We start from the raw sequence: 17,694 nt of genomic DNA, 5'->3' as shown, positions 1-17,694 counted from the left end.
CTTTGTTGTAGTTATAAAATTAAATTTTAGCATCAATTTAATTTCATAAAGCTGGAAAAAATCAACTTTGCACAGAGGTGCACTTTCAGATTCTGTAGAGGTGAGAGGGTTTATTTCTAGTTCTAACTGTGAATAAGAGACCTGGATAGGAAAGAGTACTCGCAGTTCCTGCATCCTACTCCTACCATTTTGGACTTCTTCCCCCAGTTCTCTTTAGGCTCAGTTAACATCACTTAGCAAAGCTCAGTCTCATATATATGCTTTGTAATCCTTGAGAGGCCCAGGCCAGCTCACTTGCAGTCTGCTTCAGACCACAATTTCTCATTTTGAGACTTTGCCTCTTAAAATAATGAGGAAAACTTACTTGCAAGAGAAAGGCAAAGGTGCAGGTTACTGAGGCGTTAATGAGCAGAGTTAATTAGTGCCCTCTCTCTGGGACAAAGTTTCTGTATTCTTTATGGAGTGTTGCTTAAGCTCCCAGCCCTTGCTCCAGACTGTATATACTCTGTGTGTGTGTGTGTATATATATATATATATATGTGTATATATATATATATGTATATGTATATATATATGTACTGCATATATACTGTAATACTTCAGTCAGTCAGGTTTAGCTCCATGCTCTATCTCTTCCCTATAACCTGTGGCAACCAAGTAGACAGAACCATGCAAGTGCATGTTTGACTGACACTTACTGCCATGCAGAAGGAAGGACATGCTGAGAAATTTCCTACGTTGCAAAGGAACCAATAATATAAAATGCTGACATCTAGCACCAAACTGGAAAAAAAAATTTTCTTAGAGTTTTTAGATTTTTTTTTTTTATCTAATGCTGTGTATTGAAAGAAGAGTGATCCTTTGGGGACAGAATTACATCCAAACTTTTCAGAATTGTATTATGTCTGTTTTCCTGTTTGTGGCTCTGAACCTCTCCCAGGTTTCCCAGGTTCTCCCTGAGAACTTGGAATTCAACATGAAAAATAAGGGTGGGGTTGGTCTCAACCAGCTGTTGAAGAAAAGGCAAGACAGAGTAGGAAATAGCCCAGTGGTGGCAGTGTGTGGTTCTGTGGGTTGCTGGGTACAGCATACGTGCAGTTCAGTTCTTGCACACAGTCCGCTGATGTGTCCCCAGCTGTTTGAATTTTGTGACAGGTATAATCCTTTAGATAGCAGAAATGTTGCAGACAGTACTATTCTTACTTGTAGGCTACTTGTGCTTTATAAACTCTGTTTGCTTCCTTCAGTCTGGTCCTTATCACAAACACTACAGCCACAAGATGAGTTCTGCTGAAATGTCTACTCATTTAAAAAAAATATAACTGTGATGGAGGGTCTCATCATGTATATTCTAGATTATCTCTGACCTTTGGTGCCATTAGAAAAGCAATAGGTAAAGTTGGTGTTAGTAGTGGGTCATGCTGGGAGCAGGACTCAGTCTAAGCTGGAGAGCAGTGATCAAGAAAAAAATAATGGTGCATTATTTTCGAACAGTGACAAACTTACATGTGTAATGTATGTATTGTAAGTTGATCACAGGGGCAATTGGAGAAGTAAATGACCCTCCTTGCTCTTTGTATTTATTTTTTTTTTAATTTACCAGGTGTGGAAGTATTTCAGAAGGTTTAGTCCTTCTCAGAATAAATAAAAAAAATAAATTGGGTTTTAGGGAATTGATGTGTATAGGCTGTTGTAGTGTTTCAGGACCGTTTTATCCGTAGGTGCTCTGTTTCCCCATAAATTAGATTACACTTGAGGTGTTTGGCTGCTTATTACGGGTTTTTCAACGCCAAATTTCAGGCACAGTGCTTGGTTCGCTCCGCTGAGGTGCCCGATCGATGGCTGAGGGGCTGAGAGCGCTGGGACTGCGCTGCCCTGTGTGCAGTGACAGCAGCAGGGAAGGCCAGGGCTAGTCTGATGTTCCCCTCCAGACTGGAAAACATGATTCAGAGCTAGTAAAAGATACCACATGGCATAAGAAGAAAAAAAAAAAAAAAAAAAAAAGGGGGATTCAACTCTTCGGGAAAGTTTTTTTTCTTATGCCAGTGATTTGCAAAGACATCTTTGTTAGTCATATGTAATCCGTTAAACCCCTGCTGATTTAAAGCTGACTGGGTACATGCGTATGCTTTGACAACCACTAACAATCTGTAAAAAACGTTAAGGGACGATTAACAGCTTTATCACCACGGGTGAAAAATGACCATTTCGCAACTCCGAGTCTCCCCCTCACCCGCCGGCCGCCATGTTCTCTCTGCGCTTTCTCTGGGCGCGGAGAAAATGGCCTCGGCCGCTCTGGCGGGGGAGGCTGGAGCCCTTCCCCGTGCCCCGGCTCGGCCCGAGCGCGGAGCCTCAGGAGCGGGGGTTCGGGGACCCGACCCCGCGCAGTCCCCCTGGCCGGGAGCGGGAGCGGCCCCACTCCGCCCTCCAGCCCTGCGGCGCCGCGGCGGAGCCCGGCGGGGGCGGCCTGAGGCGTGGCCTGGGTGCGGGAATCAGTTGACTCTTGGAAAGGGAAATAAAAGACGGATAGCGAATGAGTTCGCTTTTCCTCCGGGAGCTAAGTAGCTGGGAGATAACCGGGGGTTTATTGTCATTCTGACTTAGCATCAGGAGTTCTTCGAGAATCTATAGAAGCAGTTCCTTTAAGTCTTCAAAAACCCAGCGGGCAGTAACTGTGTGCCCGTGTTAAGTCCACAGAAGCCTTTCTTTCTCCTAGGGTGTGCAGCATTGGGAGCCTGAGCAGCTTTGCAGAAGCGTTGAGTGTCTGAGCCACGATGCGTCTTTTAAAAAGTCTTTTTTTTAAGGAGTAGGTTACTGGTTTATGTTCCCCTATCAAAAACAGTTAATTTGAAAAAGCTCTTGAATAAAAAAATAATGTAGAGGGAAGAGCAGAGGAAAAAACCACGGAAATTGGGGATTGAGGAAAAATGCAATCTTCATTGTACTGTAAATTTGATGATCAATGGCTTTGAAAGTGAATCGTTTGTCTATGGGATGTAATTCAGAGAGTAAAATATCTTTGTTGCAGCTGGGGGATTGCAGGTGAACTAATTGGCCTGACCAGGATAAAAGAAAAAGACCACTTTGGAGAAGCTGCTATAATGCTGAGAAGGAAAAGGCCCACTGTTCAGAAGTGGACAGGAGAAAAAGTGCTGCAAACTTGCTCTTTCTGAAACTCCGGACAGGTAAATAGCTTTTGAACTTCTGATATCGGCAAACATGTGTTTCAAGATTTTATTATTATCATCAGGTGATCTGATCATGGATTAATTTCTGAGTTGGAGGTATTTCAGCTTAAAACAAAAAACTGTCTTCATAGGGGCACTGGAATGATTTTAATTACGTTTACTGGATCATTTTTTTGTAGTAGTGATTCAGAAACCAAATCTGTAGATGAGAGAGGCTGTCATCCAAAACGCAATTTTGAAGGATGCAGTCACGAGTTCAAGCAAGGATGTGAAGCTGGACATCAGAGTAGCCAGAGATCTGGTCTTAATGTGACAGTTGGTAGCAAAAGGAAACACAAGACATATTATACTAGTTGTCATCCTCATCCTCCGCAGGTGATATGACCAATTTTAATTTAGCTTGTTGTTTTTTGGTTTGTTTGGTTTTTTGTTTTGTTTTGTTTTGGGTTTTTTTGTTTGTTTGTTTTTGTTTTTTTTTGTTGTTGTGTTTTGGGGGTTTTTTTGGGTTTGTTTTTTTTTTTTTTTACTTTTAAGAAGATAGGTTCTCATCTGGGCAGTAGTAATTGAGTGTGGGAGGTTGGGAAATTCTGTTGGTAATAGTTTATTCCTTTAGATCATATTAGTAGCTTATTCTTTTTTGCTAGGATTGTATTTCCTTCAGTGAAAATGTATAGTTTGTACATAAGCTTGTGATATCACTGAACATGATCTTGCTATTTGTTCACTGAATATATTTGAGCAGATTAATGAAGAATAACCATCAATTGGAGTACTTGAAATACAGGCATCACTTTCGTGACTTCAAATCTTTTATTATGACAAGCATTTATTTAAGCCCTACTTGAAAATCCAAGGACAAGTTTCTAAACTTGATTTTGACTAAGTATCACTGAAATAGGTTGTAATGTCAGATTTACTTTTCTAATTATCAGTGAGAAATGTGTAGAATTGGATATGAATGATGTCCATCCACTAGGAGAGTGGTTTTTCTGATCTTTGTTTTATATTTAACTGTTAAAGCTGAAGATTGGAATTATAAGTTAAGATCTTCAGCCAAGACAGCACAAAGTAAATGTATATGGTATTTATGATTAAAAAAAATAACTTCTTGCAAATACTCGTACAAGTGATTTAATCTTGATTGCTTAAGATGGGTATTTTAATTTGGCCACAAGGCTATTTTATATACATATATCTATGTTTGTGTAAAAGATAATTATTAAATCTGTTTGGTTTAAGAAAAAAATAGGGGCCCTGAAATAATGAAGTAAAATTCAGTGAACCAGTCTTTTAAAACAATTGTAATTTTTTGTTGCCTTGCTACTCTGAGTTTCATCTGAAAATCTGTTCCTTGCCATGTTTTTCTCCTGTAACATTAACTATGTGCCCTGTGAATTTCTGGGGACTGAATTTGAAATTGTTCCTGTCATCTGTTTGTGGCCTGATGTGTATCTGAATGCCTGAGTATTTCCCTGCTGAATGAATTGTGTATTCCGACCTGAATTCACTCGGGTGGGCTGCATGATTGGTTTGGAAAGATCCAGGAGTGCAGAACATAATGCAGAGTCACCTGACCTGTCAGAGAGGAGCCTACTAAGTGCAAGTAGTGGTGGGTTGACCGGGTCTGGGTGCAGGTGGCCACCAAAGCCTTTCCATCAGTCCCCTCTGCAACCAGACTGGGGAGAGAAAATGTAACAAAAGGTTCTTGAATTGAAGGAGGACAGGGAGATCACTCACCAGTTACCATCATTGGTGAAACAGACTCGACTTTGGGTTATCAACTGAATTTATTACCAGTCAAAATCAGAGCATGATAATGAGAGGTAAAATCTTAAAAGCAACTTTCCCCCACCCCTTCCTCCTCCCTGGGCTCTACCTCCTGCTGGGACCCTGCTCCAGCACAGGCTTCCCATGGAATCACAGCCTTATTTCAGGCATCTATCTGCTCCGGCGTGCATCTCCTCCATGGGCTGCAGGTGGAATCTGCACCCTTGTGGTCCTTCATGGGCTGCAGGGGTGCAGCTGCCTCCCCACGGGCTGTATCACGGGCTGCAGGGGAGCCTCAGCTCCGGTGGCTGGAGCACCTCCTTCCCCTCCTTCTCCACTGACCTTGGTGTCTGCAGGGCTGCTCCTCTCACATATTATCACTCCTCTCTTCTCTGAGTGTAATTATCTGTGCAATAACTTTTTTTCCTTCTTAACTGTTATCCCAGAGGAGTTACTGTCATCTCTGACTGGCTCAGCCTTGGCCAGTGGCAGTCCATCTTTGAGCCACTTGGCATTGGCTCCGTCAGACATGGGGGAAGCTTCTGGCAGCTTCTCACAGAATCCACCCCTGTAGTCCCCCCAGCTACTAAAACCTGGCCACAGAAACCCAATGCAAAAAATTCTTTTAGCATAAGATGTGAGGACCTTTGGAAGTCTTTTCTTTCTGTCCTTTTTTTTTGTTTAGGGGTGGGGATTGTTACTCTTTTTCTGTAAAACTTGAGTACATTACTTATTTTTTCCTTTTTGCCCCTTAAATATGCTTTGATGAGAGTTGTCCAATAACAGCAACAATAACAATTGTAAACTGGGTAATTACAATTTAAAGAAGCACAGTCTAGAACAGCTTCAATGGTAGTACTTAAATCTGTTTTTGTCTGATTCATTTTTTTAATAGCTGAATAACTTCACAGCTTATGACTGAGAGTTCTTTCCTTTATAGATGAGATTGTTGCTGTTTTGGATGAAGGTACTTCTGGAGTAGTGGAATGCATCAGTCACAAAGCGTGTTTCATTAAATACATGTAATTTTTCTTATCGATACTGTCACAGTGGGGTTCATAAAGTGTTTGCTGATTGCATCAGGTTTAATCTTTACATCTTTGTAGGCTGTTAAGTATTTCTTTACGGTTGCCACAGTTCCCAAACACTAAATATGTTACCACAACATGCTGAAAGCAGTACTTAGACAGGAGAGTTGTGCAGGACTGGTGGCTGAGACCTGTTAAGAGGATGAGGGCTGATGGAGGTAGGTGACCAGGACACTGTGGGGTGAAGCTGCACTCCCCCACACTGGGCAATCCTGGGGCCTGGATCACCCCAGGCCTGGGTAATGAGGAAGCTGTCTGGCACCATGTAGCTAACTTAAAGCTTAGCCTGTGGTGATGCAATGCTGTTTGGGTTCTCTCAGTGAGTCTGTTGCGAATCAGGAATATATTTTGTATTTTATGGCAGTTTTACTATGTGCAAGGTAGTAGGCAACAAGATTGTCTTTCTAGCCACTGTAGAAGGCACTTGAAACCTCAGTTAACATTTTTACTACTTAAAGACTGAAGAAGGCTGGTCATTTTTGACTGACAGTTGTGTAAGGCTGTGAGATGTGGAAGTTCCTCTAGTATTAGCCCAGTATACATAAATACAGTGGGGAAGTAGGCGGGACTTCTAACCTCTAAGAACAATACTGATATATACAGGATCAAGTATGGTTTCAGAATTTAAATATGAAATTTTAGTTGTATTTATGCATAGATGAACTTTGGTTATATTGTCAGCATGTAGTAAAAAAAAACCCCTCAAACTTTTCTGGTAAGGCTGCCATTGTTATAAACAATGTATATCTGAATATTTTTAGTCACTGTTATAATCACTGTTATAATCACTGTCCCTTCAGAAGAGGCAAACATGTATTTGTGAAAAGTCAAAAAGATGGTAGCTACTCCGGTGCAGCTTAGGAAGTCCTAGTACTGGAATATTTACAGGGACTGGGTCCCAGCAGTACACTATGATTATAGAAAGCCACCTTTTACTTTGTTTCAGCTTTGCGATTTCTGTGACCTCACTTTCTGTAACATGGGAAATACTTCTCAGTGCTAATACAACTGTTGCAAATCATGTGTTGTTCCTGCCTTTGTAGTCACTGTGCCCAGATCTTGGAATGGTTTGAGCACCACGGACACCATATGCATTGTTTCTGAGCTCGTGGGACTCAGCACCTTTGACTTGCATTGAAGAGAATGCTCTCTGCCATTTAAGCTGGATCACATTAGACAGATGGCATAGCAGACCTGCAGATCTGAGAACTGTAAGGATGCTTCCTTTTTGCTTTATTTGTTATGTGAATAAAAATGTCTCTTGATTTCCTTTCAGAGGTGAGAGGTGTGGCAAAAAAAAACCTGGCAATGATGAAGCAAATGCTGCGGCCGTTGCTGTATCACATGATGAAAGAAAAGCTGGATTGCTACAGTTTAAATATTTTCAGATTAGGTTTAAGAGCAAACTTTTTAAAAAAAAGTTTAATAATCACAGAGTCATCCTTTTGCTGTATTTAACAAGCTGGCCACTCTTGTGGAATATTCCCAGATCAATTCCCAGGTTATGAGCAAACAACTGGTAAACTTCTACTGAAGGGACAACACAGAATTTTGAATAACAGACTATGTTCTGTTTGTCTAGGGAAACACAGGTGTTTCTGTGCTGGCCAGCTGGCTTGGGATGAACAGAGTCCTGCAGGCATACATATATCAACACACCATAAGCCACTGAAAGTGAGATGGGGGAAATGCTTTTGTGGAGAGGAGCTTCAAGTGCAATTATAAGATAAACAACAGAACATCTTGAATTTTCATGAATGAATTCATAATGATGTGCCAGGATTCCGACCACAAAGAATCTCTTTGACCTTGTTCAGAAGACACTGGAGTATGACCCGAACAACTGCACTTCTCTTAAAGAAGCACTGCAGCAGCCTCTCTTCTCTCTCTTCTGCCCAGACATGCAGAAAAAGGGTGCAGGCTTCTGAAGCCAAGCAGGCTGACTCACAGGGCAGTGCACCAAAGAAACCTGAATGCCACTGACTACTTATTACTTGGTTATTTTGTAAATACTTTATGTTGTAAATGCTTTACTTAGTAGTATGACTTTTTGGATACTTAAGTTCAATCCAGCTGCTGACATCGAACTTAGTATATTGATGAACCTGGTTATGTTTTCTCATTAAATCAAACTTGTGGGACACTGGCACTTTTAACATATGGAAAAGAGCACCCTAACACCAAGGAAGTATTATTTTAATTATGTTTTATTCAATGGTCCTTGAAATAGCAGAAGACCTGCTTTTTACCCTTTAGTGTCACTGTTGCTTTCTTTTTGGATAAGGAGCAGAGATATCCCTTGACATTAAGTGTAAGGATGGCCTTTATTTGCTTTAAAAAAAAAGTTACAAAGTAAGGAAGATCACTGTAGTATTGAACAGATTGCATTGTGATGACCAATTTTTTCATTATTTTATTAGGTGTACTCTGGTTACCAGTATTTCAGTTAATGCTCACTTAGCTTACAACAGTATAGACTTCACTCTTTGACCCAAGCTTTCTGAATTGAACTGTCCTGAGAATTTCCATTAGGAAGTAAAGTTTCAGGGAGCAGATAAGCAGTTTGGTTTAGCATGTCAACTGCCAGCATAAAAGAATCTTTAAACTTCGAGGGGTGGAGTTTTGGCTGTCTTAGCTTCCAGCAGCCATGCATTTACAGAGCAGCACAAAGAAGCTGCCCCCCCACCCCAGCCAGCAGCATAGCCCAGCTCGAGAAAGCTGTATATGGGACAGCACTGCTTGTACTTCCATGAGGGAAGGGGAAAGGCGCCCCCAGAACTGATGCTCAGCCGCAGGGGCGCCTGACAGCCCCTCAGGAACACAGGCCACCAGCTGTGACAGCCAGCAGGCTCAGAGGTGCCACTCTTCATGTCCTACACAGTTAGCAGTCACTGCCACCACAACAGCTTCTCTCCAATAGCTTGCAGGAGTGGGGCACCCACCTCACCCTGCAGTTGGAATAGAGGATTGCTTTATGCTGGAAGTCTAGTAAAGGGATGACAGAGTACTTGGGGACATGGACAGCCACTGATGAAAGAGGCTATTTGGAGTAAGTGTTACAGACTGCAGTGCCACACAAGCCATGGTTGATTCACTTGGAGACTTTTTACAGTTTAATCTGCAAGCAGAACTGCCCTGTCTCATTCACCATATCACATCTACTCCAATACAGATAGAAATTCCAAGGGGTAAGGTGGATTTCACTGTGGAAGGCTTTAAATGACAGTATTACAGTAGAAAATACAGGAGGTAGAAGGTAACTGAAAGGACAAATGCAGGTTAGAGTCAAATCTATAACAGCTCCAGTAAGCTACTTGAACGTGGTTTTAAAAACTAAATCCAGTATTTCAATAACTATAGAAAACAGTTAAAATAAATTGCCATGAGAGCCCTTATATCATGCTTGATACAGGGAGGTAGGATGTAAGAATCAGAAGGACACATGAGACATGACACTTATCTACAGCTCCTGTTTGCTTTACTGAGGACAGAGTTTCTCAGGTCAGTCACCTTCTTCAGCTTCAGACTCCGACTCTGCAACAGAGACACCTTGTCAGCAGCCTGCCCACAGGTCAGCCCCCAGCCCCGAGCTCACTGCTGCCCTGCATCCTGCATAAAAGCTGCTGTTGGATCCACATGGATTTCACAGGCAAACTTTTCTAGCCAGTACGAGGGTAGGGGACACTCTTGTCTTAGAGAGGCAATTTAACATCCCCACCCTTGGCCACACAGTGTTATTGCACCACGGTTCCCAAAATGAACAAGCTCCACTTGTGAGCTAAGCTGCTGCTCACCTTCTTCAGCATTCTTGAGCCATTCAACAAACTTTTTCATCTGCTCCAGAAAAACACTCTTTCCTTTAGCAAGATGTGCATCTTTGTACCACTTCAAGATGGGTTCTTCACTCAGAACTTCAGCTGTAAGATGTGCAAGAGCAGTGAGAACCCCCGACTGGCAGCCTTTGCTTCCCCCCCTAGAAGCATCACATGCTCCTTCTGTGGGTATGGCTGGACAGACCTGCACTAGGAGAGGCTCCTCTTTTAAAATTCTGAGAGCTGTGCATTTTGGATTGGCTGCTGGGATTTTCCTGAGTACTGCATCTAGGAGCTGCACTTTTGCTCCCACTAACAGTCTGGGGTATTTCAGAGTTATTTGAGGTGACACACACTCTAAGGATTTCAGTTAAAAGTTAAGAACAGATACAAATTCTTTAAAGTCAAAAGCACACCACAGGAAGTGTTTAGCTGTTTTTAAAATGGTACGATATAATCTTCAGTTTACCAAGTCTCCACAGCTGCACAGCATGTTTTTTAGTAACACCTTTTATCAGACATTAAAAAGAGAGCCTACAACACCCCAGAACATGGTGGTGGTCTCCATCTATGGCTGTTCACAGTCAATCTTCCCTAAAGGACTTACTAGGACTGAAGCATTCTGCTTCAGAAAGTTCCAAAACACCCAATCAACCAAAACAACCCCTCAAAAACCCCACAAAACTCCAAAACTACAACCCCACAGAAGTTACCTTTATAGAAGAGCACCACTATTTTCTGGAAGGCCTTCATGAAGTGAATGTTGTCATAACAATACTCCTGAATCTTCAACAGAAGAGTCAGCTCTGACTGACCTTGGGTGGTGAAGGCAGCAAGTAGAGGGCTGTATTGCTGTAACAAGAACAACAAATTGGCACACGCAGAACACTCCACGTGTACCTCCTGACTAGGCTGGTTTCACAGTCTCCATCAGCCACTGCTTATGAAATTTGCAACCACTGCCCCACCCCAGAGTGCTCCTGCAGCAGCCATGCTGCCTCTGCCCCAGGAACCTGGCCTGTAATACTCTCTGCAATACAAGAGAAAGAATTCCCCATCTAATGCTGTCTCTGCATTAGCAGGGTTGTTACAAGGCTTTGACACTTGAAAGGGAGCTCGAGACAGAAGGAAGCACAAGCTCTACCCAAGGGGTGCAGAAGTCCATAGTGAAGTTACAATACCTTCAAATGCTTAATGGCTTGCTCTGCTACCAGCTCCTCCTTTTTGTTCCATTCCACTGTGCTCATTACACTTGACCAGATTATGGCTACCACAGTCTGTTCCGAGATGTTGTTTTTCTTCATCTCCTCCTTCACGTACAAGATGATCTGCCAGTTAAGTAAGAGTCAGCACAAAGACCACTCATGGCACTAAGCTAAATTAAAACTTCTGTTCTGAAGGTAACCCAGAAGGTTTCAGAACCACACACAACCTCCTTCATCATACATCAGAATTCAGGACATTAAGGAAAGGCTACAAAGCTAATACCAAAATCCCCTGGTCCTAATTTTAATTCCTGGCGAGAGCTAAGTTCAGTATGAGAGACAGACACACACACAGAAAGCACCTCCACCTCATCTCCAGACAAGTACTTACATCCTTGAACGGATCTCCCCGCGACATCTGCTCCTGCAGTTCTTTCTGCAGCTCCTTCCGAGCTCCTATGGATTGCTGGTTCCGAACATACTCAGAAAGTTCTTTTAGTCCTGCTTCAGTGAAGTACTTAGAGAAGTGTTCAACACTTTGTTTGTTGGCTGGGAAGAGTTCCTGAAAACAAAGTTTACAATTTTTTTGTGAAAGAAATGTGTGTTGAGTACCTTGCTGGCAAATTCTATTTTACTAAACTGGCTTAAGCAGTAGGAGAGTAATTTCAGTGGTACTCACCATCAGTCTATTATCCATGTTTACTTTGCGAAGACTGACAGCCACTGCATTAATATCTTTCTCATTTATCCATGATTTGAAGAGCTTGACTGCAAAAGCTGCAGAAACACCTGTGCAATAAGAATAGTACTGTTTTTAGTGACAGTACTAAAAACAAAAAACAAAGGGAATCATAAGGCCTGAGTTCAGGGCACCTAGTCTGTCAGACCCCTGCTCAGAGCAGCAGCAGCTGTGCCCCAACAACCCTAGCACTGTTTGCAGAACCCCTCCCTGCCTGAGGATACTGCAGCCTCCAGCACACTGGACTTCTCTTACCATTCAGGGACATGAAGTCTTCCTGTACTAAACTTGACTCTCCTTGCTGCAATTTAGGAAGAAACCTAAAGACATGACACACCTTTTGCATGCTGAAAGGTCCCTCTCCAAAATACAATACTGCCTCGCTGGGTAACACTAGTGATGGCAGCCCCAGTGTCATGCAGGCAAGTCCTACACACAAGCTTTCTGAAAAAACTCATTTTCTGAAGTCTTAGCAAGACCTTCCAGGTTGTGGGGCAGCACGTTTACCTTTGCTAATCCTGTAGTTAATCTATCACCAGATGAAGCTAGAGAGCTGCAAGGAGTATTGTCTTTGTAATACCCACCTACTTGTCATGGTTCTGTCCCCCACCATCTTCCCCTGAAGGAGGAGTTGGGCAACACTTACCTTCTTTAACCAAGTTCTCATTGTAAAGACTGTTGAGAATCGATGCATTCAGTGTCCCATTGGCCAGCAGAATACCCGTCAGCATGGCCAGTTTGTTCCGCTCAGATTCTGAGAACCCTTTCAGGAACAGCAGCAACTGCAAGAGAAAGTAAGAAGAGTTGCCCTAAAACTATCATCTCTCACTAAACTTTGGACACTCTTGTGTTAAACATTTTTGTTTCAGTCAAACTGTTCAATTAGCAGAAGCACTGGTAGTCTTCTCCACTAGTGACAGCACCTTGCTGTTCTTTTATTAGAAACTTAGAAGTGTTGTATTTTAATAATCCACTTTATGCTGTAACTCTTCTACAGTGATTAACTAGCAGAATTTGAAGGTTTATTTGTCTGCTGATAAACACTGTGATGGTTTCACTCTAGGCCTTCCTGGAGACCTGGAGTCCAATTCCCTTGGACTAGGGAATTGGATTTTAGGGCTCTCAAACCATGACAAACACCCACTCCGTACCTTTTTGACTTCATCTTCAAAGCCTTTCTCCAGGTACTTGTAACGCCTGATGAGCTTGTTAAAAACCTAAAAAGACAGATCATATTATTTTTTGCTCTAAACTATCATTCAATTACAATTTTAAAAAAACAAGTTCAGTAAAGTGGGTCTGAACTCTACAGAGAACTTTTAGAACACTGCTACTCTTACCACTTCCAGTATGCTTCTTAAAGCCACATATTATTCTTACCCAAACCTTCAACTACACAAACATTTCATTTTTGACCACTAAACAGTTTTAAGTTAAATTGTACTCATTTCAGAACTAACCTGAGCAAATGCTTGCATGGTTTCTAGGTCTTCCTGTGCTGCAAATACACAGACGTTTGTGCGTGTCATGTCGTCTGCCAAGGTACCACCTGGGGCTGGAGGAGGATTTCAGCATTAGTAGTGTTACTGCCCAGGGAGAGTACTGAGTAGTCTCCACAGTAAGAACTCCAGTTCCCAAAACATGCAACACATTGTCCTTTTGTGATGTTGAATGACCTGGCCACTGAAGATATCCCTACATTTCCATCTGTTCCACTGCTGCAGTGGAACTTTAAAATCAGTACCTCAGATTTGAATATTTAAATATTCTGGCCCCCTACTGCTAAGTGGATTGGCAAAACATCTTGTTTACACGTGACTAAGTTAACACGGCCATGTAAGTGTCTCTTCTCTTAAGCACTGCTTAATCATAGCAAGTGTCTCTAGTGTCTGCAGCAATAGTGCTTTGTAAGTGCCTTTTACATGACACAGTAAGTCACAACAGGAGATTGAAACATGTAGAGATGCATGTTCAAAATTCAGTGCTCCAGAGATGAGTTTGAAACTTGAGGTTTCTTTAGGCTGCTTCACTAATGAAAGTGCATTCAGGTCACCAGCTTCACTGCCAGAACACCTCATCATGGATTTCTATGCCATCCTACATACAATGGAGATCCTTATGTTATTAGCCAGATACACGGCTTTAAAAACAGAGATGAGTATTAACAGTAATATTAAAAGGTGGTAAGGCAACAGGATGTCAGTTTTTATTCTGGCCTCATCTGACTGAAGATCAAAGTCAGTCTACTTAGCTATGTGTTAGAGAGGGACTTGAGTAAAGGACCCCATATTACCAGTAACGCAGCAATGCCTTCTTCCCTTCCCTCTCAGCCTTATTCCTAGAAGAAACACTTCCTAACACAATATGCACTGGTTAAGACTCTTAAATGTAAACCCACATATCTTAACAATTACAACCTGTTAGGTGAGCAGCTGTTCCTCTTTGCTCTTTACACACGTGTACATGAGTTTATAAGACTTTTTGTCATCACATTTCACTTCCTCAGTTCCCTGTGTTTTCTGCTGACTCAACCACCTTCTCATTTCTCACTCCGTGATGTCTGCTAGAGCCCATCACCCACTGTCAACAACAAATGATTTGTAATAGCATTTCCAAGAGCACTTCAGATTCTTCTGTAAACAAGTTTCCTTTCCAAAATAAGAGGGCAGGATGCACAAAGCACAGGATAATGTCAGAATCATTCAGGGCAACTCCACTGGCCTTGTGACCACAGAGCACACACCTGAAAGAAGCATTCATCCACCTCACACCATCAGAAATGAACTTGACTAAAGAGTCAAGACCTACAAAAAAAACCAACAAAAAACAACCAAACACACAATCAACCAACAAAAAATGCCAAACAATCCAATATCTTTTTTTAAGCCAAATTTGTACAATCTACACTTTGAAGAACGCAAACAGGCTCAAGTAAAACTGCAGGAGGGTATACAGAGCATTTCTACAGCAATTGCTTAGTCACCGAGACGGTCGTATAGTTTACCACAGATAACTTAAACCCTGTTCCACACACTGAACGGGCTCTTTAGCAGAGTTTTTACACTGAAAGAAAATTGAGCTTTTGCAGAGTCACGTGAATGAAGCTGACAGCAGCCACATCAAAAGGACTTACCCAGCATTCCACCAGCCACCAGGATGTCAAAAAGTGTTTCTGCATAGCGGCGATAGTCAAGTTTTGCACCAGAAGCATCAAGAAACTTTGCTACTGCCTCCAAGTCAGTGCCAGTTTCACTTAAACCTTGAATAATACAGTCCTGGAACTGAGTAGGGTCAAACCTCTCTTTTTCATCTGTAAAGAGAAAGTGTTGAAATAAAATTTCTGTATACTGTTTTTTGGTTTTTGTTATTTCAGTCTTATTAAAAAAAACAAACAACTAAACCAAATTTGCACTGACAAACTAGACAACTGTATTAAGTAGCACAAATAGTGACTTAATAGCATAGCCTGAAATGAATTTCAGTGGCCAATACAGCAGTAAGGAGTCTTGCTACTTTCAATCCCATGTTCAGTCAAGGCTGGGAGAGAGGGGACCAAAAGCTAGAACATTGCTTAGTTACTTCTAATTGAATTCTTACCATATTTTCAGAACAGTTGTTCACAATGATCATTACTTGACTCTAATAAAGCTTACCTGACTTCTCAGTTTGATTCTTATACCCCCATTGACATGTTAGATCACTCTTTCCTCCAAAACAGGTGACTCAGCTCATGCTAGAACGCAATTCTTAATACATGCCCCTATGGTTTTGTACATTTGACTTCATTACTATGTTTCATTTCAGCTCTTTGGGACTCTCATTGTTTTGGAAGAAATACTCTGACTGACAAGCTGAAGTTAGAGTCATTTGACAGTGTTCACTTTTCAGCTATGAAGACCATCCCCTCCTTTTAATATGGAATTAAATGAGTCTGAAGTAATTGCTGTTCCTCAAGTGCCTGGGGGAAATGTAGACATATGAGCTAACCTAATGGGTTATAATTGCATATCTATTTAGCATCCTTTGTTGTTGTTAAAGCAGAACACCTACTTCTTCATATGTGAGATACATCCGCTGATCATTGCCTTGTTTTCACTACAGGTAGGGCGTAGTCAATATGCAACAAATCCATCCATGTAACTAACAGAAAACCTTAAACAGAAGTAGTCTTTAATTTTACTCATCTCTATTTGTCCTTAGATTATGCAAACCATGCAATGAGAAGCTTTCAAAGATACAGAACTCAGCTGCATATCTTATTTTGAGTGCTGTCTACGACGGCTTAGCCACTTCTGGTGGGTTAGCAATCTAGCTGGCATACTGGTGTCCATGCAAGTACCCACACGCTGGTAACAGCTGGGTGGAAGTCTGGAAATACTGGATCAGTTATCTTCCAGGACAAATCCACAAAGCTCGTTGTTCCAGCAGTTGCTTGAAAACAAACTGTGGTTAAATGTTTAAAAAGAGACTAAAAGCCAGGCCACTAGCATTTCCTCTGCTGGACAGACTAGATTGAACTCTCTCATTCAAGAGTTTCTCAAGGGGCTTTGACATTTAACAGGTTCTGTAAATCAAAGCATACTTCTGTACGTGCAGAATCCTTAAAGCTGCCTGTCTGAGCTGGAACACTGCTGGCATCCTAGTAAAACAGTATTGAACAGGAACTCTAAGAGCTGCACCCACTTCCTCTATGGGTTTAAAAACACCCCCACCAAAATACTAAGTTATTCATCGCACCTCTTCAGTCATTAACTCTTCATATGGAAGTAACTGTGCTCCTACAGAGACAGGCATTTGCACATCCCACATCTTGGGCTTTTTTTGGATGTTCGCTGGGGAGTGGGTCTGTTTGTGTGATTTTGTCGTGGGTTTTTTCTGTCAGTTTTTTTAAATTAGGTATTCTTATAACATTAAGGGGACAATGTAACTTTAATCCAGTGGCTAGGACTGAAATCCTTATTACGTTACATGCTCCTTCGATGCATGTATCAACCTGCAAAATGCCTGTGCTGGAGCTCCCCTGTAATTCCGGGTTATCAGATACTTCTGCTTTCAGGCTAAACACACTTCACACGGTTCCAGAATGACCGTCTCCTAAGCCAAGCTTATCACAGTAAATTCGGTGACAACTCTTACTGCCAAATATGTTTGATTAGTGCAGAGAACGCTTCAACACCCAGAGTCGGCCTCCAGACTCTGCATTTGGCATGCTCTCACTTAAGGAAGTTCTGAGAAGAGCATAAAGGCACTGGTTTGTTTGCGGACACAAACTGATGTTTTACCGACCGCACGGCGCCGGCAGCCGGTCCTGGCAGCGGGCACGGCGCAAGAACTCACCTCTCTTTCTGGTTTTAAAACGCTGGCCCGATAGTGTCGGCTTCTGCGGCTTTTGATTATTCATAAAAGACACCCTGCAAGGAAACAGAGACACCCCTCAGGGCCCTGGCGAAGGGGCCGTGCCGCTCCTGGCCGCCAACCCCGCGGCGCTGGGCGGTGCGGGCGGCGCCGGCTCCCGGCACGCACCGGGCTCCGGGCGGGGGCGGCGCGGGGCGGAGCCGGGCCCGCCGCGGCGCCTCTGGCCCCCCGCCCCCGCCGCACGGAGCCCGTCGGGAGGTTCCCTGTCGCCGCCGCGCTCCCGGTGCCCGTGCGGGGGCGGACGGAGAGGGACCGACCTCCCCCCGCCTCCACCCGAGCGCAGCGCAGCGCGGCCCTCACGGCCCGGGCTGCCCCAGCCGGCCCCGCCGGCCGCCCCCCGCCCGCGCCCGTGTGCTCACCGACTTTAAGGCAGAGAGAAAACGCCCGAGCGGCCCGGAGCGCAGACGGGCGAGAGCGGCGGCGAGGAGCGGCGGCAGCGGAGAGAGAGCTGTGCGAGCGGAACCGACGCCAGAGGAAGAG

General features: G+C 43.0%; 2 protein-coding genes across 11 annotated transcripts in view; one reads left to right on the top strand and one right to left on the bottom strand.

The window, feature by feature from the left end:
- PPIL3 (peptidylprolyl isomerase like 3) overlaps nucleotides 1–15,151 on the top strand; it is a 23,186-nt gene extending 8,035 nt beyond the window's left edge. For 5 of the 9 annotated variants that reach the window (XR_005565876.1, XR_005565874.1, XR_005565873.1 and 2 more), the window contains 2 exons: nucleotides 3,029–3,185; nucleotides 7,087–15,151. Coding sequence is in view for 1 of the 9 variants with exons in the window: in XM_039387501.1 (XP_039243435.1) it covers nucleotides 2,200–2,483; nucleotides 3,029–3,173 (429 nt within the window). In the remaining 8 variants the exon portion in view is untranslated. Of the gene's footprint in view, nucleotides 1–1,990; nucleotides 2,484–3,028; nucleotides 3,645–5,895 lie in introns of those variants that run through there. The other 4 variants (XR_005565870.1, XR_005565872.1, XR_005565871.1 and 1 more) reach the window with 4 other exon arrangements.
- On the bottom strand, nucleotides 8,233–17,694 carry BZW1 (basic leucine zipper and W2 domains 1). 2 transcript variants are annotated; one of them, XM_027725695.2, is made up of 12 exons: nucleotides 17,574–17,694; nucleotides 17,137–17,210; nucleotides 14,933–15,109; nucleotides 13,260–13,354; nucleotides 12,951–13,016; nucleotides 12,446–12,581; nucleotides 11,740–11,849; nucleotides 11,452–11,622; nucleotides 11,037–11,183; nucleotides 10,569–10,707; nucleotides 9,838–9,960; nucleotides 8,233–9,577 (listed from the first exon to the last, which is right to left on the bottom strand). In XM_027725695.2, exons 2-12 carry the CDS (start codon nucleotides 17,198–17,200, stop codon nucleotides 9,546–9,548), a joined length of 1,260 nt encoding a protein of 419 aa, XP_027581496.1. In that variant the 5' UTR covers nucleotides 17,201–17,210; nucleotides 17,574–17,694; the 3' UTR covers nucleotides 8,233–9,545. The 2 variants fall into 2 exon arrangements, with proteins under 2 accessions (XP_027581496.1, XP_027581497.1); XM_027725696.2 differs by lacking the exons at nucleotides 17,137–17,210; nucleotides 17,574–17,694 and having other exon boundaries at nucleotides 13,349–13,354; nucleotides 14,933–15,010.

The sequence above is a fragment of the Pipra filicauda genome, unplaced genomic scaffold, assembly GCF_003945595.2.
Source record: "Pipra filicauda isolate LSUMZ 115617 unplaced genomic scaffold, ASM394559v2 scaffold569_size315192_pilon, whole genome shotgun sequence".
Taxonomy (NCBI): Eukaryota; Metazoa; Chordata; class Aves; order Passeriformes; family Pipridae; genus Pipra; species Pipra filicauda.
Note: the sequence above shows the minus strand (reverse complement) of the source record. Positions and strands in the feature narration are given on the sequence as shown.